At 39.2% G+C, this 25403-nt stretch overlaps 1 protein-coding gene across 1 annotated transcript in view; it reads left to right on the top strand.

Annotated features, from left to right (window-relative positions):
- Nucleotides 1-4643: 4643 nt before the first annotated feature.
- Nucleotides 4644-25403, top strand: part of LOC149156938 (isoleucine--tRNA ligase, cytoplasmic-like) — a 322103-nt gene continuing 301343 nt past the window's right edge. Inside the window, exons 1-3 of the mRNA XM_089438854.1 lie at nucleotides 4644-5875; nucleotides 18672-18737; nucleotides 18852-18995. Of these exons, the coding sequence (XP_089294980.1) occupies nucleotides 5342-5875; nucleotides 18672-18737; nucleotides 18852-18995 (744 nt within the window). The 5' untranslated portion in view covers nucleotides 4644-5341. The remainder of the gene's footprint in view (nucleotides 5876-18671; nucleotides 18738-18851; nucleotides 18996-25403) is intronic.

The raw sequence follows: 25403 nt of genomic DNA, 5'->3' as shown, positions 1-25403 counted from the left end.
ACCCGCCATGGGAGGCCGTCGGGATTTGCGAGGCTGGTCTTGCAAAGGTTCGACCAGTTCAAGCCCTAACTCCTTATATCCCGACCTCGTTGGGGACATGCAAAGAAAAACAGAGAAAAAGCAGACCGCTCTGATACCACTGATCCGGATTTAAACAGGAACGCAACAAATTACAGAGATAACCATATACACAAAGATGCAGCGGAAATAATACTTCGTTTCATTAATGGAAAATACTGAAATATGCTTACAAACAGAAATGGCAATAAACTAGCTAGGGCGATGGTAGCTTATCTCTGAGAAGAGATGTGATGGCTACATGCCTCTGAACTGTTCCGAACCGTATTACAATGAGGCTCGAAGGCCTATTTATTGTTGAGAAACAATGGAAAACCCTTCACATCCCGAAACCTAACCCTAGAAGATGAAACGCCAAATTGTGGGCCCCGTTTGGGTAAATTGGTACATCAATTTCCCGGGGTCGTAACTTTGGCATACGATCTCCGTTTGACGCGTACAATAGCTCGTTAGAAAGATCTATCCGAGCACTACCACTTTGGGAAGGGCAACATCGGTCTATAGACCCATGTTGCCCCCAGATTCCCAAAAAAACGTCGTTTAGGGCCTCAAAACGGCTCCGGAAGTTTAGGACCCGAAAAACTGCTAAAAATAGTAAGTTGTGCTACAATTAAGGAAACTGAAAAGACTGAAAGAGACAGTTGTGGGGGTCCAAATGGGTTGGTGGGTGGCCACCAACATCCACCTGGATCAATATGCTTGACCTCTAAAGCTCAGTGCTTGTCTATTTTATTAAGACTATATGAACTTGGTGTGATTGAAGACTAACTTGATGCAAGAGAAGCTTTAGCGTGAACTAAATCCTTCTAATAAATTGGCTTGGATGACAACCCCATGAATCCCATCACTCTTTCATGCAAATGCATCACTAACAAAAATGTAGAATCCTTACAAATATTGTAATCAAGAGATTAGGAAGGATCCTATAATTATTTCCCCTTATATATAAGGCGTTTTTAGGTAATAAAATTCCTTAATATTGTTTCAAATTGTGTTTTACTCTCAACAATATGATTTGTTTTTTAAAATAATAGTCAAGTGAGACACCAAATTGATGGATAAAACTTCATATGAAAAATAGAATTGTTTTTTTTTTGTTTGTTTTTTTTTTTTAAATTTACTTATTTATATTCTTTTAAAGTACCAACTTTAAAAAAATATGTGACAAACAAAACTATTAAAAGGGAAAGTGGAGAAAAGGTGCTTACAAAGGTGGGAAATTGGGTTTTGAACACAAGATATTTTAAGGGTCGCTTCAACCACTACATGCACACGGTTGACATCCATTAACACTTAAAAATGTTGTTTAGATGGGTGTTGATCGATAAGAACGAGGCCAAACACATATTCTCTATCAACTAGATTAGATATAAATACACATGCTTTCCATGGACTACAAAGTCAACATAATTGAAACTCGCTTCAACCTACCCCCCTACTCCAGGTTTCTCTCCATAAGACAATAGGGATCCCATCCTTGTTGAAGCCCCAAGTTCTGGCATCCTAAATGTACTTTTTGTTCATTGTTTTTTCACTCTTCAAACTTATATTTCCTAGTTTTTTATTTAAGGATGGCCTTGGAGGCCACATCTCTCACACTGATGTTCTTATGTTTTGGTTTAAATTTAGTAAACTCATTGTATGGTTTCTATGGAAATTGAAATTCTGTACCTAGCCTGGTTTCCCTAATAGTAGGGGGATCCAGATCTTCTGGGCAAAGATCCAAGAGGGTTGAATGTCAAGAGAGGAGGAGAGAAAACATATAGACATGCCATAAAATTGATCACAATAATATTGATAAAAATGTAAGAAGTGAATACATCACAAAAATACAAAGAGAGATGGATGGAGAGAGTGAGAATTGGAGAAGATGGAGAATTTCAATAAGAAGAACTATTACATGCAATGAGGCCAATTTTGGGACCTCTCCTTCTCGACCTTCACACTCCTCCTATTGCCTTCTTATAAGGTGTCTTTTTGATGGAATCGATTTTAATTAGGGTTTACTCCATCAACTACATATGTATCAAGTTTCCTTTTACATAAAAAAAATGACTTCATAACCTATACATTCAAACTTAGACTATAACCCCCTAAGAATCAAATCAACCCTCCCCCATTTAGAAAATGATGGTCCCTATCATTCAAAAAGCTAAAAAAAAGGGACTCCATAATGTTTAATGTACAATCATGATTACAATATGCCATGAGCCAATGAAGAGAAGGATTTTGTGTGGTTGACCTGTAATTGTGGGTTTGTGGATGACCCATAACCATCATGATTACAATGTGTCAAGTGCCAATGAAGAGAAGGGCTTTGTGTGGTTAACGCATAATCATGGGTTTGTGGATGACCCATAACCGAGTTGGCAATGTAAAGCTTTAAGAAGGGTTTTGTGTGGTTTATCCATAACCTTGGGTTTGTGGATGACCTGAAATTTTGGTAATGAACATCTTGCTACCACTTCCCTGATAAATTTTGCTGCAGGTGATGAAATCAATTTTCATCGAAGATACATATGAGGTATTAAAGAGACCTTTCCATTAATATAAGGCACTTGCTCTAATGATTTGTGGAGTGAGAAAATCATTATTGAAACTCAAGGTACATGCGGTTGCGTTGCTTTATAAACATGTGTGACTTCAATCAATGATATCTCTTAAACCAAGAAGCCAAATCAAAATCTGTGAAAAGATCCATTTGAGCTAACAAAAAATCATTTAAAATGAACTATTGTGCACCGTTTGAAGCACTATGTAGAGGTCATGGCACCTGCATAAAGTTTGTTGAAGTTCACTGCCATGCGTTCCATCCATTATTGTGATTTTGTGGTGGCCATACCAACATGGAAAATTTGAAAAATGGTTGAAACAAGGTTGCCCAAGCTTTTGTGTTTTGCATGCCAACTTTTTAAGCTATCAAATGGCTGTATAAATCTACAGTGACAATGAATACACGAATACCGAGTGCAAAGGGCCATAAAGGATGCCAAGGGTTTGTAAAGCAACATAGGTTGTTGTAGAGGTCATAAAACCTCCGTCTTGTAGACCAGTGGATGTAGTGAATCCATGTAATAATGCTTATGCAATGGTGAATGGTGATCCAAGGGTAGAAAACCTGATAATGCTCATTGACCAACTGAGATACTTACAATATATGCCAAAACAAATGGACTCAAAGAGTGCTAAAAGGAGGTTGAAGAATGTTGCAAAACTTTGAAATTGAAATATGTTTCTAACTCTCGTTCCCACGGAATCGTAACCTGCTCTGATACCACTCATTTAGATTTTGAGGGCTAAGATCTAGGAGGCTTGAATGTGAGAGAGAGGAGGAGAGAAAACATAAAGATTTACCATAAAATTGATCACAAAAATATTGATAGAAATGTAAGCACTAAATACATCACACACACACACACATATAGGCATCCTTTTTCACGACCATTTTTTCAGGATAGTTTTAATCAAAATTTGATAGAGATTTTTAAAAACTTGAGTTTAAATTGTTTAATATGCATAATTGGAGTGTTGCAGGGGTTTTCAAGGGTGCTAAATCCATTTATGCATTCAAAAATGTATTTTAAACAACAAAAAACCTTGAAATTTTATTGTGAGATTTTGGTGAATTCAGGTGAAAAGGGTTATTTCGTCTGTAAGTTAGACTACGCCTATATATATATATATATATATATATATATATATATATATATATATATATATATATATATATATATAGGGAGAGAGAGAGAGAGAGACTATTATATGTAATAAGACCTCTCTTTTTGGACCTTCACTCTTCCTATTATTGTTTTATAAAGCGTCTTTTTGATGGAATCAATTTTAACTAGGGTTTACTTTGTTCCTAACCTATGTATCAAGTTCTCTTTTATACAAAAATATGATTTTATGACTCATACATCTAAACTTAAACTATAGCCCCTTTAAGATTTACCAAATTGTAGGATAATATCCACTTTTTTTAATATAAAACTTTAATTGACATAAATAATAATTTACTTAAAAAATAAATTAGGAATTAGAGAAGTACGTTATGGAATTTTGATGAGAATTTGATGATTTTGTTTTGGCCAAATCTTAATTTGTATTGTTTTAAAATAATTTTTTGATTACATAGATGTATTCAATATATTAAAAAAACCATTAGAGCACACCATTGTGAAGAGTTTAATACTCAAACTTGTCTCCCTATGAGATTTTAGATAATTTAAACTAGAAAATATACTTAAAAATCCCTTCAAAATGTAGCAGAAACTTAAATAATAAAGTAGAGAAGAAAAACAAGAAAAACCTAAAACCTTATTGTGACTGAAAAAAATAAAAAATAAAATAATATTTTTAAATTAAAATAGAGAAAAATTTAATAAATGAAAATATTAAAATTCATAACCCCTTATTAAATAAAAAATAATTTACTTAAAATTTTGAAATAGCAATTTACTAAATAAAAATAATTTAATTAAAAGTAAAAATATTTAAAAATTGAATGACAAGTTATTAAATTAAAAAAACCTGTTGCGTTAGGGCAAGTTTCAGAAAAGAGAAGTTCTTTTATGTATTTCACTAATGGAATGCACATCGTTCCTCTATCACTCTGCGACGACATGAAATAAATTGCTCTCCAACGTTTTAAGCCGATGAATAAGTTGATATTCTTCCTACGAAAGGTCGGTTCCTAGACTCAATCTGCAGCGTTAGACCGGGCGGAAGAGAGCTGCACTCGCTTCAAAAGGAATATAGAAACCTCCTTCTTCATCCGCGATCACTCAACCGAAGAAACAGGCACTCGATTTGTAAAGGAACTGGGGGAAAAGCCCGCTGGGGAGACGCTGGTTACTGAGAGATTGCTGTCCGACGTTTTAAGCCGATGAATAAGTTGATATTCTTCCTATGAAAGGTCGGTTCCTAAACTCAATCTGCAGCGTTAGACCGGGCGGAAGAGAGCTGCACTCGCTTCAAAAGGAATATAGAAACCTCCTTCTTCATCCGCGATCACTCAACCGAAGAAACAGGCACTCGATTTGGAAGGGAACTGAAAAAGCAAGGCTCAGTGACCATAAAAGAATAGAATATTGATTTATCAAATGTAAAGTTATTGGAACAAACATTTGACTTCTTCTCGGCCTACCGCTTCTCTGTATTCTCTGTGCGTTTGAGAGGAGAGACCGGCGTATTATTATTTTCTATTATCCATCAGCTAGAGTTTCTCTTTGGTGGTTGTTAAACAAAACCCTAAACCAGAAACATGGAGGATGTCTGTGAAGGGAAAGATTTCAACTTCCCGAAGCAGGAAGAGAAAATACTTGAAATGTGGGAGGCCATTGACGCTTTCCATACCCAGCTCAAGAAAACTGAAGGGAAACCTGAATACGTGTTCTACGATGGCCCTCCTTTTGCGACCGGTCTGCCTCATTATGGTCACATTCTTGCCGGCACAATAAAGGACATAGTCACCCGCTACCAAACCGCAAGAGGGCATCATGTGACCAGGAGGTTTGGATGGGATTGCCACGGCTTGCCCGTGGAGTTTGAGATTGACACCAAACTAGGCATTAAGAGCAGAGACGATGTCCTAGCCATGGGCATTGACAAGTATAATGAAGAATGTCGGAGTATCGTGATGCGGTACAGCAAGGAATGGGAGAAAATTATTACCAGGGTCGGACGGTGGATCGATTTCGAAAATGACTATAAGACACTCGATCCGCAGTTCATGGAGAGTGTGTGGTGGGTGTTCGAGCAGCTCTGGAACAAGGATTTGGTATACCGAGGCTTTAAGGTAATCATAATTTGTCAATTACTATTTTAAATTGGAAGCTGTTTGCATATATGACATGTAAATCACAGGAAAAACTCTTTTATTTTCCTGGGCAAATGAAGGTTCTTTTTAGATTAATATCCTCTGTCGAAGGAGAAATTACATATCGGCAAAATACGATAGTGGAATATACTTTCTAGTCCCCTTTATTATCTAATGTAGCTGCTAATGGTTTTGTCTATAAATGGATATAGAAGGATAACTGTGAAACTTTTTAAGCTTATTGTGCTTACTGTCATTCTATTCCGAATGATATTTCTTACTATAGGCAAAGTGCCTAACTTGGTACTGTTCATAATGTGGCCCTGGATGCTGAGAAGAACATGCGCTTGCCTTCATTTGCGAGGGGAAGGTGGTTTGGTCTGCATTGAATAAGGACGAGTCCAAGCCTCCACTACATCATCCCATTTTCCTTCTATATAATCTGAAAGTATCCTTTCTATGGCATCATCCACCGATGTGTTCAAGTTCCTTAAGACTTTTCAGTCGAACCCCGAGTCATCTCGCAGTGAATTTTAAATGCTTTTCTGTCATTTCTACCTAGAATGTCTATCAGCTTGATCAAAAGTGCACATATACTTTCCTATCCTTCTGCTTGGACGTTTTCCACGTTGGTGAAATGATACCCCTTACATATCCTGACTTGTTTTTTGATTGTGTGCTATCCTTTGTAAAAATTCCATAATTCCTGATTTTGTCATGCCCACTTCCTTGTTGGCTTGGGCTGGGATTCCTGCTCCCTAGATGGGCAAAGCCCACTGATTGCATGAAATTGTCCAACCAAACACTTGTATTGAAAGGATTAGGAGGGTCTCTTCATGTTCCAGATTGTTCACGATAGTCGCCATCATTTTTCCCAGGTCTATGAGGCTTTCGATGCTAACTTAATTCCATTGTGACCACAATTAACAGAGAGAGAAACATGAGTGATATCCGCTACCTTTGCATAAGGCAGCCTGCCCTGCTTATGCTATGCATTAAACTGTCCCAACTCATCGGGCTTGGGTAGCTTTACTGTTGACTGCCTGTCCTTGAAACAGGTTGTATTTTTTTTGTCTGCAGAAAATCAAGGTAGGTCCACCCGAAGGGACCACATCCCCGGCCAAACTACACTGAGCCTAATTCCGAGGGTGTCGAGGAGAATTGAACCCGTGACCTCCCAATGGCAAGGTGCTTTAGCAATGGGACCTTGACCAATTGAGATAACCCTCGGGGCTTGAAACAGGTAGCATTAAGGAGCTCAAGGACAAAGTTATTGACAGCCCAAAAAATGACCAAGGCCACTTGAGGACTAAGGCTGAGGCTTGGGACCACAAACTCTTGAGTTTTTCATTCCATGGATCTTGCTCCTTACTGAGATTTTCCATTTCTAATCTTTGAGTATCTGATTTGTTTTCTAAAGCAATGTTTGAGGTCCAATATCTGCAATTTGGTTTGCTGATCTTATCTATGTCACATGGTTTGGGTTTGAATTCGAGTTTGACAATGATTAAATTCAATTTGAATTTGAATTTTCCAGTGAGGTTCATAACTTCATTTGAAGATCAACATTAAGTTCGAGTATATATATATATATATATATATGACATAACATAATAAAGGATCAAAATCAATCATTAAACACATGTGAGTAAGAATTATGATTAGTAAACATATATGAATAATTTAATCACATTAACATCTACTTATCAATGACATTAGTTAAATATAAACATACACCATAGTAGTTTGCAAATGCAAAAAGAAATGACATAATTTTCAATCTTCAAAATTTAAAAAAATGTCTATAATGTCAAATACTTGTAATCTTTGAAAAAAATCACAAAATTAAAACATAATAAAAATTTAAACATAATAAAAATTTAAACATACAAGTCACAATACAACTACATTGCAAAATCATGGATAACATATTCAAATTTCAAAATTAAAAGAAGGAAGTCAATAATGTCAAGTAGTTATAATCCATAAGTGCAAACCTAAATTTTTTCATCAAATTTGGCTTTAGGTTCGACTTGAGGTTCAAATTCAATTAGGTTCTATTTCGGTCAAGTTTAACTTGAGATTCAAATTCAATTAGGCTCGAATTCAATCAGGTTTGACCTTTAGGTTTGGATTTCAGGTTTTGCGAACCTGAACTAATTTGATTTTTTTTTTTGGGGTTCGCTGAATTTCGAACCTCAAGTTTCAAATTCAGCGAACCCAGTGACATTGGATCTTACAGCTTGATTAAAACTTCTTCCTTGTTTTCCACAGCTTCCCTCAAACCTACTTGTTCTTTTTATTCAAGCGGTCAGTTAGGATCTTGGAATACCTTTAGCGGTGGATATTTCCTCCAATGGGGCGAAGGAATTATGGCTATTCATTCCGGGATGAGTCCAAGAGCAGAGGTAGGGGTGTCTCTTCCTTAGAAGGTAGGGCATGGAACATGGAACGAGGAAATCGCAGGTGGGATATTCTTTAGCTCGCCCGGGAGGCTTTTGGGACCGAATTAACGACTGGACGATCACATCGGGCAGCAGAGGATCGAATCATCTATTTCCCTCTTCTTCCATCGGACTGAGAATTACAACCAACTTCTATTTCTGTTGCTGGACCATTACTTGATCGTATTGGTTTGCCACCCCCTCCATAACTTGCACGGTTTATGATCCACCTAACCACTTAACGGGATTACTCGCCACCCGCCTAACGATCGAATTCCTCCATCACTACATGTTCTTTTACTACTGGATCCAGTTCTTTTCCTCCCGGCTGGTTTCACTGATTCTTAATATATTTCCAACTTGTATAGAAACAAGCTCATAAGAACCCAATATTTTTTTTTTTAAATTCAATATTTGATTCTAGGACAACAGGTTCCATAGACCAAGATAGATCTTATAGGATGTTAAAAAGTACACGTGAATATAAACTGTACAATATTACAATCTGATGTGCAGAAAAGCTTTGCAGTCACATTTATTATTTTTTAAATTGGAAATTATTTTCATATCTGAGCTCTTACTCTTAAAATCTTGATGTATTTGAATTTAGACAAAGTTAGGTTCTTTCCAGATCTGTTCAGGAGGATTATTTCTTTTGGCTAGCATGAGGTGGCAGATGATAGCAAGAGAGTAAGACTTCATCTGATATCAGATTAATGAGGCCTTGAATCTCTTGCTGTCCCTTGATGGGATGTCCTTCTTTAGATAGATCAATGAGGAGCTTGCAGTGGGCCCTAGGATAGACTTCATAGGATGGACAGGCTTTTGGGCTCTAGGAGAGCCCATTGTGAGATATTGTCTCTCGGGCCACTGTGCTAGTTTCCATTCTCTACCATGGCCAGTCATCAATTCAGAGTTTCTTCATTGCCCTAGTCTTGAGTGGTGGGGCTCCTCATTCTAGGGCTTGTCTTAGGATCTGTCCTAAGATCATGCATCTGGCCTTCTTTACCCAAAGTATTCTCCAGTGGACTTTCTCAGATAGTGCATTGCCCCCTTCACAGTGATTGAGGACTTGGATGATGAGACATTTTCTTCATCTTTGGTTCTCCCCTCTCTGGTGGTCTCAACTTCTAGTTCCAGCACTACTAGACACACTTATATTGGGATGGCGTTTTCACATATTTACTCATTTCTTCTCTTATGTTGTGGTCATCTCTTTCTTGGACTAGTTCTTGTTGATTTTTGTAGCATCGGATGTGCTCTAGCCTCGAGATTTTGCAGAGAGGCTAAGACACATACATTCTCCAAGACCTAAAAATCGTTTGGGAAAATTCCACCTAGAGATGGTTTAATTAAAATAATTAATAATTTTTAATGTATTCCTAAGTTTAAACTTAGGAAATGTGATTAATTAAAGGGTATTAATTAAATCTGGTGCGAATCTTCTAGAAGAAGACGAGGATCAACTCTTAGTTAATCTTAGCCTTTGATTATGTTTTAATCTTGGCCGTTGGTGCTCCAACGAGAGATTATAAGAAGGAGCTTGATGGGCACTTGGAGAACACACCAAGATAGTGAGATCTAGAGATCGAATTTCTCAAGAGTAGCAGCGTTGAGTTGCTGGAGAGAGATCAAGTGATCTTCTTGCAGTGAGGGGCAGGGATAGTAGACTAAAGGGGATTTTTCCAGTTCCAAAGAGTGCAAGGCAGAGAAGGCAACGAGAGGTAGCACAGTTCTTCAGAGGGAGTCTGTAATTTTGCTGGGAGCAGTCGAGATCTAGTGCCGAAAGTCGGGTGTGAGACTGGAGGGCTATAGAGTCGAGTTTCAGTCAACAAATTGATCAACTGGAAGGGCGACGCAACTCCTAGAAGCTGTGACTGCGTGAACCCACGCAGTGATTGCGTGAGCCCACGCAGAGGCAGCGTGGGGCTAGCTATCCAGAGCTTGGATTAGATTCGGATCGCCAGTGATAGTGTGAGAATATTTCTCACTACCTCTTTGCTAGTTTATTCTCTGTATCAGATTGCCAGTTTGGGCATCTAAAGATTTCTACTCAGAAACTATTGCATAATAATTAAAACTCTCAGCAGTTGTACCAGGTTTCCCACATTGGGTTTTTCTGGGGAGGTTTGTCCAAAAACAACGGTGTTATTGTGTGTGTGTTTATTTCTCTCCTGTGCAATATTTTGTTTCTGTAGTATTTTATGTTGTGAAGGCTGCAATAGATTTTATTTCGATGTTTACTGTGTAACACTGTAAATAACTTGATTAAGAAATTAACAAGTAGGAGAAATTTAATCAGTGGTTGCCGTAGGGTATCATGTCACCGATTTTTCACATGGTATCAGAGCACAAATCATAAGCCGGAGAGCTCAGTGTAGAAGGAAGGAGGCAGTTCGAATTTTTGCATAGGCAGCAGTTCAAAACCCTCAGGGGTGTTGAAAGGTGTAACTAGGTTTGGTCTTTATAATGACATGTAATTATGATTTTATGTAAAGAGATGTAAATAAGAAAAATGAAATTATTATGTTGACTTGCTTCATGGGTTTCATGAGCAAAGGATTTTGTTTTTGAGTCAACACTCCCATTGAGAGTCTTTAGGGTTTATTCATCTAATTATAAAAGATTCATTGTCATGTAAATGAAGTCATATTACACTTTGTAATAGGTCAATATTGTCTATGTAAAGTATCCTCCAAGAACTTGTCACCAAACCCTTTCAAGTCAGCCTACAAACTATGAAGAAACTACAAGATGAAGTCGACCTAAACTCCAGCTGTCAAGTCGCCTAAAGGGCAGCGAAGAAGGGTATATATAGCCCTACTCGACCTCATTTGGAGACACACAATTCGGACAAGCATTCACTAGAAAAGTGCGAAGAGAAGGTAGAAGAAAGAGGGCTAAAAGGAGAGCGAAGGAGCAACAAAAGAGAAGTGCGAAGACTCTTTTGGGACATCATCTTCTGGGCTAAGTTGCAGGAAACGTGGGCAGAGGGTCTGTTTCCGTACGAAAACGAAACAGAAATGGGGAAACCTGTAGGGTACGGCCCGAAAACGCGTTTCCGATTGTACTGGCCCGTTTCTCGAGGAGGAAACGTGGCTAGTACAGCTGGAAACACATTTTCGGGCTGTACGTCGGAGTTTCCTCTTGTAACTTGACTTTTTCTTGTATTTTTTATTTTTATTTTTTCGCTTCTAATTTTTTATTTGGTGACTCAAATACCCTCTAGATGCTTCTAGATGTCTCTCAAGTTATAAAAAAAGGAGTTTTTTGAGTGGGGCAACCGAATGTTCAAGCCTATGGCCCTAGTGTTGATACACAATTCATGGTATTGTTAAATTCTTAAAATAAAAGTGATATTCTCCTTTATTTTTCATTTTCATCATTTTACTTAAATTTTTAACATTACCATGAAATGACTCAGGATGTTTGAGAGTGGTTTTACCCTCATTGGATTTCATATGGAGAAATTAGAATTTTAGATCTCACTCAAAATCCAGCAGACTTACTTGTTTTTTAGGATTTCAAGATTGGGGGGATTGCAATGTTTCCATTGGATTTTATCATGTACTAGGGTATGGAACTTGTATTTAATCAAGAGAACCAAGCCCTCTATGCAGGGGAGACTCCCAATAATCAAGAGCATGTAGGGTACTAGGGTATGAAACTTGTATTCAATAAAGAGCACTAAGGTCGTTCGACCATGTAGGAGGAGACTCCCAATCAAGCACGAGACAAGAAATTAGAAATTTCTCGTGGCTGATTTTGGATATTTCTATTTTCATTATGTGATCATTCATGAGTAAATGTGATGTAAATTTAGAGACTTATAGTTTATGCATTGACAATTGACAATTTTATCATAATGTAATAAATCAGAATGTATCATATATACTTTATGATTGCACATATTTCTTAAATGTCCTTATATATATATTCGCGTTTCCCTGTTTCCAAAATTTGGGGGGGTTCACGTTTCATACCCGTGCCTGTTTCGGAAACTCGTACCCGTTTCCCCGTTTCGCGCAACTTAGCTTCTGGGTATAGTGAAGTTTCTTTTGGACAGTGCGAAGTTTGGGCAACAGATTCTTCTGGGAAGTGTGAAGTCTGGGCAGCAGATTCTTTTGGGTAGTGCGAAGTTAAGGCAGTGAAATTCTTCTAGGGTAGCAAAAGAAAGCCTCTTCTATGTGATCAAAGTAGAGACCAAGTGTCTCTCTAGAAGACCTAGAGACCGAGATTCTCTAGGGAAGTTGTGAAGGTGCAGTATAAGAGATAGAGATTGAGTTTCTTTTGGATGAAAGGAAAAGGAAGGAAGAGGCAAAACATCAAGGTGGGTGACAAGGTTCTTGGAAGGATACTATAGTCAAGGGTCTGTGTCATGGTCTTGGTACTTATCGATTAAAGATCTAGAAGAAGAATTTTATCAGGTTTTCCTCTAAAGAGGTGAGAGGTTTTGGCCTTGGCTGGAGAAGCCTATATACTGTGTCACTTGTCTTGATGAAAAAAACACAGAGGTTTTGGCCTTGGCTGGAGAAGCCTATATACTGTGTCACTTGTCTTGATGAAAAAAACACACTAAGAAGATAACAAAGAAAGGATCATAAGTTAAGAAGTAAAAACATATCACAAGCAATTATCAAGCAGAGAAATTGTTAACATTGAATGCCCTAGATTTCTCAACAAGGGGCAACATATTTCCTTGGCCAGGAGGGTCAGTTTTTCGTGGAAATTTTACTTCTGTGAGTGAATTGACAGAGAATAAAATTTTCCAAATCGAAGAGTACCAGAGGCAGAGGGAGTAGCAACAGTTTCCTTGCAGAGCAGATCGTCAGCTGCGACGTAGATTTTGCAGCGGTTTGCTAGTGCAAATAGCGTCAGGAGGAAGGAAGAGCACACTCTGAGGGAATTCTTTACTTAGGGAACTTCTAGCCAAGAAGTTCAAATTTGCCTAGCAGATCACAATAGTAGTTGTGTGTGGAGTTTCTCACTCCAAAAGGGAGTGTGAATAGCTAGGCAGCAGTTGCACAGAGGAGAAGAGGAGGAGTTCGACATTTTCAAAGAGATGGCATCAACTGGGTTGAGAGATCAAGATCGGTTGGACGATGCCTTCAACTATGTGATCTAGAAGGCAAGAATTTCCTGTCTTCTAGATGAGCATGATCTCAAAACTTATATTGATAGTGTGGTAGTTGTACCCGCTGATGCAGACTAAGAAATACAAGGAGATGGCAAAAGCTAAGAGGCTGATTCTCGATGGGGTTCGAGATCACGTGGTATCTCACATAGGTGGCGAAGATACTGCCCGACAGATGTGGGAGCACTAGCTACGCTGTACAAAGTATCTTCCGAGCAACGAAAGATGTATCTTGAAGACAATATGAGATGCACAAGGATGCAGAAAGGGGAGCATATAGACCCCCTCCTCACTAGGCTTCAGGATGTTCATGATCAACTTGCTTTAGTAGGGTCAGCACCCTAGTCTACAGAGTTTGTACGATTAGCTCCAAACAACATTTCTGAAGAATGGCAAGTTTTCTTTTAGAGTATCCTGGGCAGAGAGACACTGCTAGATTGGGAACTTGTGTGGGCTGATCTGCAGCAGGAGGAGATGAGGCGAGATCTGGTGAAGAGCACCACTAGTGGTGCTAGCAGCAGCAATGGGACGAAGCAAGTAAAGGAGGAGGAAGATGTGGCCCTCACATCTAAGGGGCAATAGGAGAAGCGCAGGAGGAAGAAGGACATTTCCAAGATCAAGTGCTTCAGGTGTGGTGAGCTTAGCCACTACAACACTCAGTGTCCTCTCAGAAAGAAGGACAAAGAGAAACAGGATCAACAAGATGCATCCGTTGAGATCGACAGGCTATCCTCCAGATTGGAGGAAGAGTTTGCCATGATCACCGAGTTACCTCCAGGGGTGAGGTGGGTGATTTGGAGTTGTAGCTTTAGAGATCTACAGGATGGGCATGATTCTTGAGGAGGTCCACTTCATGAATCAATACCTTGCTACGGGAGACCATAGTATGCAGTACAGGATGGATCAGTAGCAGTTGGTGCAGTCAGGTGCTAGAGTGACAAATGTAGTAGCTAGTAGCGGTCAGAGACTGAGCAGCGCAAAGCAAAGTTGGCAGTAGTGCAGTTGGCACAAAGTAGAGTCAGCAACAACGCAGAGGTTTCAGTGACAGAGTAGAGTCTAGCAGCAGTCAGGACTCGAGTGACAGATGCATCACACTGACCACATTTGGTTTAATATTTTGGATGATTTTCTGTTGTAGTTGTTGCAGTTGCAACAACAACAAATGGAGAAGGTTGCAGTGTTGGCAGTAGTTTAGCAAGGCCAACAGTAGCACGAATGCAACAATGAGAGTTGCGCAGTAGTTGATGGGCAACCGAGCCAGACATCAACAACACAGTAGGAGATGGTGCAGAGACAAAGTGATGCTTCATTAGGTTGCAACACTAGAGCACATTAGGGAGTGTTGATTTCTGTAGAATCGGATGTGCTCTAACCTCGAGATTTTGTAGAGAGGCTAAGACACATGCATTCTCCAAGACCCAAAATCGTTTGGGAAAATTCCACCTAGTGATGGTTTAATCAAAATAATTAATCATTTTTAATGTATTCCTAAGTCTAAACTTAGGAAATGTGATTAATTGAAGGGTGTTAATTAAATCTGGTGCAAATCTTCTAGAAGAAGACGAGGATCAACTCCTAGTTAATCTTAGCCTTTGATTATGTTTTAATCTTGTCCGTTTGTGCTCCAACGAGAGATTATAAGGAGCTTGATGGGCACTTGGACAACACACTGAGATAGTGAGATCTAGAGATTAAATTTCTCAAGAGTAGCAACGCTGAGTTGCCGAAGAGAGATCAAGCGATTTTCTTGCAATGAGGGGTAGGGATAGTAGACTGGAGGGGATTTTTCCAATTCGGGAGAGTGCAAGGCAAAGAAGACAACGAGAGGTTCAGAGAGGCAGCACAGTGCTTTAGAGGGAGTCTGTAATTTTGCTAGGAGCAGTCGAGATCTAGTGCGGAAGTTGGGGTGTGAGACTGGAGGGCCAGAGAGTCGAGTTCCAGTTAGCAAATCGATCAGCAGGAAGGGTGACATAGCTCTTAGAAGCTATGACGCAGTGACTGTGTGAGCCCACGCAAAGGTAGCGTGGGCTAGCCATTTAGAGCCTGGATCAGATTCGGATCGCCAGTGACAGTGTGAGAATATTTCTCACTATCTCTTTGCCGGTTTATTTTTTGTATCAGATTGCTAGTCTGGGCATCTAAAGATTTGTACTCAAAAACTGTTGCATAATAATTAAAACCCTCAGTTGCTGCTCCGGTTTTCTCACATTGGGTTTTTCCGGGGATGTTTGCCCAAAAACAATGGTGTTATTGTGTATGTTTATTTCTCTCCTGTGCATTATTTTGTTTCCACAATATTTTATGTTGTGAAGGCTGCAGTAGATTTTATTTCAATGTTTATTGTGTAACACTGTAAATAACTTGATTCAGAAATTAATAAGTAGGAGAAATTTAATCAGTTGCTGCAGTAGGGAACCAGGTCACCGTTTTTTCACAGTTCTCTTGGCATTTTTATGGATTGTTCCACAGATCTTAGATATTTTCTGTTGATGTTAACTTAGTTCTAAGGGGTGCTTTTTCACTTCTTTTTTATATTCCACAGGTTGTACTCTTTATCTTCATCTTATCTCAAGGGAGCTTCTCGATCACAGAACTAAACTCTTAGAAAACTGAAAATTTTGATTGTTTTTTACTTTACATATTGACTGACGTGAATTTGTTATTTTTGGAGAATAAGTTTAGCATTCTATGGACCAAGATCAGTCTCCAAAGATGTCAAAATGATAAACACAGACATTTCCTGTACAATCTTACAATCTGATGCATATAAAAAAATTGAAAAGCAGAGTCCTAGAAACTAGGGTAGTTTTGTAGGCTCAGGCTCCTGCCAATTTGGTATAATGAGCTTTAATGGTATCCATCTAATTTGTTATTTTATTTTCAACTAGAATCCATCTTTATATCTCCAACTTTTCAATCACATAATGTTAATTTTAGGTATGTTCTAGCTTAGAGCAATTTATCTCAATTTTCACAGTTAGCTCAATATCTTTTCCAGATTAGCAATCACATCAGCATTAAAGTAAATTGCAGATAGAATATCAACATAAATCGCATAAGACGAGCCAAGACAAGAGGACACAAGATGTGGCACTAGCTAGGGACAAACCACAATGTGGGGAAACCCTTGATCAATTCTTCTTTTATGTTCTTCAATAGTTCAGCAAAGAGACAGAGAGAGATAGTACATTTACAACAGAAGTCAACACTTTGACTTATCTAGATAAGAGCATAGATCATCTCTAAGAAGATGATACATGAGACCAGTTGAAGACATGCTGCTTCAATTGATTCTCCAAGGTAACTCCTTCACCTATCATTGTGCTGCATCATGTTGCACTTCACCGTGCTGTACCATGTTGCACCCATCATTACAATGCTGGACCTCATGATTGCTGCACCTTATGCTGTACTGCTGTCCCATGTGCCATTGTTGAACCATGTTGTCATACAACATGTCTCATGTGCTTGGAGCACCATGTTTGTCAGTGCTATCCATGCTGTCCACGCTTGCCATGCCTACCATGCTTGTCATGCTGTCCATGCTTGCCATGCTATCCATGCTTGCTGCTGTCATGTAATAGCTGATGTCCCACTTTGTTTTCTTGTCATATCTGCTGTCTCACTTGTGCCACTGCTGCACAATATGTCATTGCGCTGACCCATCAAAGTTGCCGTCCCAACCTGCTGCTGTCCCATTGTCCTATTTGTTAGTGACATTGCATCTCCTATGTGGCAACATCCAACACCTCTGTACTGCTGTTTATGGATAGAATTCGGTCACTGGTTAGGGCACCCTCCTGTAACCTACAGCAGTCCAATGATCAGCCCATAACTCACCTTGAATTATGTGGCCTCCCTTTCTTTACAAGGTAGGTGACCTCGCTGGTTGAGGAGACACCTACAGCTCCATGTAGAGGGCTGTTTTGACCATCAAAACAATACTTACAGGCCTGCGGCTTTCACACGGACCTTGCTGCCTCTTCAAGTGGTCACAAGGGTGACCTTAATGTCCCTTCTCCTTCGCTGAAGTAGGCCTTGTATTGCTGCCTTCTAGCCCAGCTCCTAGGCCCTCCTAACAACAGCTCAGTCCTCCAAAAGACCCATGACTTTGTTGCGGCTAGGACCTATTAGGGCAGCGTATATCCTTTTCTTGACTGTGGCTAGGTTACCCTTGAGATAGTGTAGGTTAGGGCTGCCTTAGGATAGTGTTAGGGCTGCCTTCCATCTGTGTCTAGGGCTGCCTTCTATCTGCGTCTAGGGCAGCCTCTTTTCCTCCAACGTCTAGGGCTTCCACTCCTAGATTTCTCTTCCACTAAAACCCAAGACAAGTGGAGAGAAATCAAGATAGAAGTGTGTGTGAGAAATGACTCTCAAGTCATCTCTTTTTATTCTAAAACGTTGAGCAGATGTGGGGTTTATTTGGTTGCTGTCTGACCTTGACGAATTGTCTTATAACACAAATAAATTCATAACTCCATGAATGCTTATCGGAATTGGATGATCTTTAGATCAATCCTACACCTCTCGATGAGAGGGATCCAAGAAAAATATTAGCTATTATAAATAAGGTGACCCACATGGAGTTTGGCCCTAGTTGCCAATTTTAGCACATAACAAATTAAAAGCGCAATATCTATGACAATTATATTTTGTTTAAATTATGATGAAATTTGTGTTTTGGAAGAATAGTTGGGTCCTTTGGATGAAGTCAGGCCTTGAAGGATGTCAAAAAGATAAGCATAAACATAAACCATACAATAATACAACAGGATGTGTAGAAAAAATTGAAAACCAGAGTATAAGAAACTAAGGTAGTTTTGTAGTCCCAGCTGATACGTAAGAATGTCCTCTACAAGTAGTTTAAAATTTAGCCTGTTTCAGTGTCAGGCATGCAAGATTTGTTTGCACCATGAGTATTTCTAGTAGCTGCCTAATTAACAAGGGATATACCAACCATGCTTCTTTTTTGAGCAGGTCAAGTGCATGTGTTCCCATAAGCACTAAAACTGTGTTTACAGGAGTTTTGAATTTTGATGGAATCATTTAGTGCGCATTCACAGTTGGCCAAATGGTTATCTTTAGAATTTCACCCTATATATTTCTTGTTTGGAATTCTTTATAGCTCTTTCATTTAACATTTGTTAAAATGAGTTATAAGCCTATGACATTTTGACATGTATTCTTCCCATAACAGGTAATGCCATACAGCACAGGTTGCAAGACTCCTCTGTCAAATTTTGAAGCTGGACTCAATTACAAGGTGTGTTATAACTTTAATAAGTTGATTTATCTGCTACATCTACAATATCTGTGATGAACTTGTTAAAACTGCAACTTTGACAGATTCTCTCTAATTGAAACTTTCTTTTTGTAGGATGTGCCAGATCCTGCAATAATGGTGTCTTTTCCATTAAAAGATGAAGCAATCGGTGGAGCCCTGGTAGCATGGACCACTACACCATGGACACTTCCTAGTAATCTTGCTTTATGTGTCAATGCAACTTTTGACTATGTAAAGGTTTGTAACGTGAACTTGTTTGCGAATCATTCTCTCTGTTTGTAGATACTATAAGATATTTTGTTCGTAATATGTGGAATTGTTCATAGATGTGCTTTGAGTTCTGCATAAATAATCAACAAATTTTGTCATTAAAGGTGTTGCAGTTCAAAATTGAGAGTGGGTCTTCATCTTTGTTTCCTTCTTAATTTGTGGGTGCATTTTTATTTTTTAGCTTTTTGGAGATCTGTTCTTTTCATATTTTGTAATCATTATGACTATAAGCACAACTCAATGGAGAACTAGATCTTGGTTTGGCTCTAGCTTATGGTCCTAGCTTTATACTTTTCATTATTCACAACTTAGACATGCTAAACCTGGAAAAATAGATGGCTTGTTGTAGAATCATTTTTTTCAAACTTGGCTGAATCGAATCTGGACTCACTCAAGTTGACCACAAATTGAGTCAACTGGGCCCTTTGCTTGGTTTGGGATTGCTTTGGTATCGAACTGTTCCAGGTTGATTGAGTATGTAGTAGATTTGATTTAGAAATCAGAATTTTAAAGGCTGAAAACTCAGATCAACAATACATGGAAATAAAAGGAAATCTACAGCCAAAGTTCTGGAATTATGAATAGGGAAAAGATGGATTTTTCTTGCACAAAGGTAGGATTTATGTGCCAAATTCTCGGAGGTTGAGAAATAGTGTCGAATGAGATGCACAAGGTACCTTATGCTCGACATCCACGGTACCAAAAGACAATCTCTATAGTCAAGAAACAATACTTTTGGCCAGGTGTGAAAAAGGAGGTGGTTTATTATATAGCCAAGTGTTTAGAATGCCAAATGGTTAAGGTTGAACATAGACGAGCAGTTGGATTGCTACAACCAATACCCATTCCTAAGTGGAAATGAGAAGTTGTTTCTATTGATTTTATTACAAATTTTCCTAAGACTATGAGGCAACATGATTCCATCATGGTAGTGGTGAACAAAATCACTAAGGCTGCCCACTTTATTCCAATGAAGTCAACACATAAGGCAACAAATGTTGCTGAAATTTATATGAAGGAAATTGCCAGGTTACATGGTGTGTGTTTGGCTAATGAATGACTCTCGAATGTGTATTTGTGACCTTTGGGATTCATATTCCAAGGCCTCTTCGTATTTTACCTCTTCAGTTTTCCTTAATTTACATATTTACAAATTTCTCACCCAATCCCTAAGGATTAGGTGTCTAACATTCCTCCCTTAATCTGAAGGGGTGTTTGTGAGCTCAAGCATCATTCTAAATCTTTCATACTTTCTCTATCATGTGCTTTAGTGAAGATGTTTGCAATTTGCTTATTTTTTAAACAATGTCGTAGATGAATAGTCTTGGCTTCTATATGATGTTGAATCAAATGATACTTTGTGTTGATATGTTTAGTTCGATCATGGAATTTGGGATTCTTGGCCAACTTAATGCAGAAGTATTGTCAATCAAAAGGGGACTAGAGTTCACTTGTTTCTCTTGCAAATCTTCAAGAATTTTCTTGAGCCACACAATCTCTTTGGTTGCCTCTGTAGCTGCCACATATTCAGCCTCTGTTGTGGAATTTGCTAGAATTGATTGTTTGCGTGACCTATAGGAGACAACTCCTGATCCAAGACTTATAACATAGCCTAAAGTAGACACTCCATTCTCCTTATCTCCATCAAAATTTGAATTAGAATATCCAATTGAGCTGAAGTCATCCACCTGTGAATATTTGAGTCCAAAGTCTTGAGTTTCTTTCAAGTACTTTAGAACTCTTTTTGTAGTAGACCAAGGCTTTTGCATAAACTTGGAAAGGATTCCAACAACAAATGAAATGTCTGGTTTGGTAGTGGTGACGTAGATAAGACTTCCCACACGCTGTCTATACTTTAGTTTTATCCTCAAATTCATTTCCTTCTTTAGATGTGAGCTTCAGATTTTGTTCCATTGAAGTGGATAAACTATTGCATTAAACCATGTCAAACTTGTTCAACAATTCTCCAATGTACTTCTTTTGAGAGGGGAATATAACTTTGATGTTGAGTCACTTTAATGCCCAAGTAGTAGTGAAAGTGTCCTAAATTTGTCATCTCAAATCATTTCTTCAACTCTTTCTTTATGTGGTAGGTTGCACTTGTGTTAGGAAGCCATGCATTTTCCTAGAAGCAAATGAAGTATGAAACAAATCTTTAGTTACTCCAATATTGCAATGGGAAACAATGTAATGAGTAGATTTAGGTGCTTTACCTTTTGCTAGATTTGGTGTTTGACCTGTGTCTTCTTTGCGTTCTTTGTTGATTCTTTCCCAAGGGATTTCGCATGTGGATGCATCATATCTATTTTTATCACAACGAAAGCAGTGGATATCGGACCTTTCTCCTTGATGATGTTTACCCCTACTGCCTTTGTGATTCTTTTTTACACGTCCTCTTCTACTGCCTCTTCATTTAGGAGAATCTTGTGACTGATTCTTCTCTTTTTGTGCAAGGGATACAACATTTTTATAGGGGACTGAGAAGCTATCTTTCTCTTCCCAAAAGCCTTCTCCCGTCTTGCAAACTTCTCCATAATGGTGTCAAAAGTAATGTCCGTAAGTTGGGCACTAACTTGTAAGGATTTAAGATAGCGAGAGTATGTAGGATAGAGGGCCTTGACAAAGGCTATGAGAGGAATGTCCATTTTAACACCAGTTGCTTTTACATTACGCATGATTGCTCTAATCTCCGAGGCTAGGGCCAAGGGAACTGTTACCCACCAAAATGGATAACCCCCATGGGAGAAAACTTTTCTCCTACATTTGACAACCAGTTGGATAGCCAGCTAGCCAACGACGCTTGATATTCACAATTCAATGATGATATACCATGTGACTTCGCCCTTTGCATCAACCACATACCTCTCACCATCTGACATTTCCACTTGGATGAAGGTGGGCTGCTATCCAAAAGGTACTTTGATCATTTTGCAATCATGTGATTATACTTGTTTGTTTTGTCATTTAGCATGGATAAAGGGGTGATTTGGAAGACTACTGAACTTGACTGTCAATCTATTTTGTTGCCTTATTGGAGGGGTTAATCTTTAGCCCTCGTCTAGTTGGACCTCCTTTGAGGCCTTAGGGTTATAGGAGGGGCACTACTTGGAGAACACAGATTGAGATAACATGTTCATTACAAGTCCCATATACCACATCCATTCTTTAGGTCTAACTTGTCATTGATTCATTGGGATTTGGCACCTTCATGTATACACTCCTTGAGTAGGGTTGGAAAACATTGCCGTGGAGGTTGATGCAGCTTAAAAGAATGGGAAAACATATCATGGCCACAACAAAAGAAAAAAAAAGAGAATCAAAATGCAAAAGATGGTCGAGACACAAGTTAGCATGTGGGCAAAAGCCTAGCATGAGCTCTACCCTCCTCATTAGCCGTAACCCGATTCCTAAGCACATGATGCTCCTTTACATAAAAAACCCTTGCATGTCCCAACCTTGATGAGTGATAAAGTGTCTCATTTCAAGGGGTAACATAAACTGCTACATCATAAAGAGCAAGCTCTAACCCTTGAGCTATGCATCATAATACAAAGGATTATCAAGAAAAAGTAGAAGGGTGCACTAGAGGGGTGAAAAAGGCAGGCTGAGCAGGGTAACTCATGCCTCCATAGTTGCTCCCTCCTTATAGTTATACACTCAAGACATGGACTACCCATCTGCTAGTCCCCTTGACCATGGCACGTGGCTATGAAGCCTTTTCCCCTTTGTTGCCATACCTTTACACTAACACATATTAATTGAGGGGTTGACCTTGGAAATGTCATACTCATGAGGGTTGGAAGCACCTCATAGGGTTGATAATTAGCCACTTCTATCAAGGCAGGGAACACCTTTACAGGATGTGGTCTAGTTAGATATCGGAAGGTGATCCTTGTTTGAAGTATTAATATGCCCTTAACATTCGAGCTTGGTCCACTTAGATGCTCTTATAATCTTAGTCTCTGATGGATGGTTGCTTTCACTTGAGTTCATGTTGGTTTTGTCAGGTGGTCCACAATAACTCAAGCCTTGAAGGTACCCACTCCATATGTATCGAGGCCTTCTCAGAGAGATAGATGACTTGGCAGATGCAACGTTGAGAGCATTGGGCCTCATGATGACTTGAGCAAATGTTACATGTCTTAGAGCACCCTCAGGACCTAGGACGTTGGTCTACTTTGACCCGACATAAAGGATTCTTGTTGATGGCACTACTGGACCCAACATGCCCCCAGGATGGCCTTGACACTACTTGATGGGCATGCCATCATTCAAAGCTTAGATGAGGATGGTCTTCCCTGAGAGACTAGGGATGGCTTGTTGCACTCGATGGAGCCCTAATGTTGGAGAGAGGAGGCCCTGTTTTGATTGTTGGAGACCCACGAAGATGACATGGTGACACCCCAGTTGGATGTGCCCCAAAGGAGGACTTGAGGTGGATTTGAGGGACACTCCTCAAATTTTGGATGATATTGGAACATAGACACTTTCTCAGCCTTCATCACACCTTGGCATGGAATTTGGAGCCCAAAATGTGTATGAGGTCAACATTTATGAGGCTACAATTCACATGTATGGGCATTAATGACATGTTTTATCTTTTAGCTAGTGGGTTGGCTTATAACCAAGGTTTATTTCATGTCAAACTTGTTTTAGGGGCTTCATTAGTTAAAATTTATTGAGGTAGATCTCATACAAATAGAGGTCACCTCATTTTCATTTCTCATCATCACTTGTGGAGAATTCAATCTCTTTAGAGGATTTTGGCCTAGCTAAAAGTGTCTTGTATTCGTGTGGAGATGTGATCTATTGTAGAGATTTTGCTTTTGGAGACTAGCTCTTGTTGTAGAGACATCATTTTGGGATAATTAAGGATTTATTCATGCATTTCTTATAAGGAAGTTTGTTATTGATTATCTTTTGAGTGGTTATTTTTTAATTTTAGGTATGTTCTATGCTGATAGCAAATTTACTTCAATTTTCCATATTAGCTCAATATCAATTCTAGATTAGCAATCACATTTAGCATGATAGTAAAATGCAGATAGAACATAAACATAAATCGCAGAAGACAAGCCAAGACAAGAGGACACAAGATGTGGCGCCAACCAGGGACAAACCCCAATGTGGGGAAACCCTTGATCAATTCTTCTTATATGTTCTTCAATAGTTCAATAGAGAGAGGGATAGTACATATACATCAAAAGTCAACATTTTGACTTATCTAAATAAGAGCAGAGATCTTCTCTAAGAAGATGGCACATGAGGCAGCTAATTTGAACTCAGGTGAAGGCATATTGCTTGAATTGATCCTCCAAGGTGACTCCATCACCATGTTGCACCCAATCACCAAGCTGCTCTCATCATTGTGCTGCACCCAATCACTAAGCCGCTGTCATCGCTGTGCTGCTCCCATCACAGAGCAATACCTCATCATCATGTTGTACCCATCATCAACAAGCTGGTGCAATGCATCGTGTTGCTGCTATACATCCATGCCTATCATCACCATGCTGTACCATTGTGCTGCACCATACTTGTGTTGCACCATACTGCACCACGTTGCACCCATCCTTACTATCACCTATATGTTGCACCACTATCATTGTGCACTATGCTGCACCATTCATCATGCTGCACTAATCATTGTTGCAACTAAACATGCTGTCTCTAACACCATGCTGCATCCAACATACACTCATCCATGCTTGTTGTAATATATATCATTATGCTGCACATACAACATCCAATATGTTGCAAACTATTTACACTTATCAACCTTAGCTGCTTGCTATGGCTTGCAGCCTAGCAAAGCAGCTAGGCTATGGTTGTTTAGGCTTCTTTCATATTCAGGCAGCGAAGAGCTTCTCTAGGACAACAACCAAGTCCTCTAACAATCCTCCTTAATTGACTCTAACAACCCTCCTAAACTGCCTCTAATAGTCCTCCTAAACGATCCTCCTCATGGACTGCGTCTGGGGCACCAACATGACACATAAGTCTGCGGTTAGAAGCGCAAATGGACAACTCCTATAATCCTCTATTTTGGTGATTGTAACCTTCTCTTTTTACGGCGGCTAGGGCAGATTTGAGACTGCAGATTAGGAACCATTCAGGCAGCGTATCGTAGCTCTAGAGATCCCCAGGACTGTGGCCAAATCTTGTCATTTACTGCGGCTAGGGTAAGACAATAGTCCTCCCATTAGGACTGCGGCTAGGGCTTGCACTCATAGTAGTTTAGGGCACATGAAAGCCCTCCTCAGACTGTGATCTAGAACAACGTATTAGGGATCTCTTTAAGGCAACGTGTAGATCTTTTATGGACAACGTTTAGGTCTTCACCATGACTGCGTTTAGGTCTTCACCATGACTGCA

Source organism: Pinus tabuliformis, chromosome 9 (genome assembly GCF_031772625.1).
Source record: "Pinus tabuliformis cultivar Carrire ecotype Pingquan chromosome 9, CPIR1, whole genome shotgun sequence".
In the NCBI taxonomy this organism is placed as follows: domain Eukaryota; kingdom Viridiplantae; phylum Streptophyta; class Pinopsida; order Pinales; family Pinaceae; genus Pinus; species Pinus tabuliformis.
This window is presented reverse-complemented; position numbering and strand designations above follow the sequence as displayed.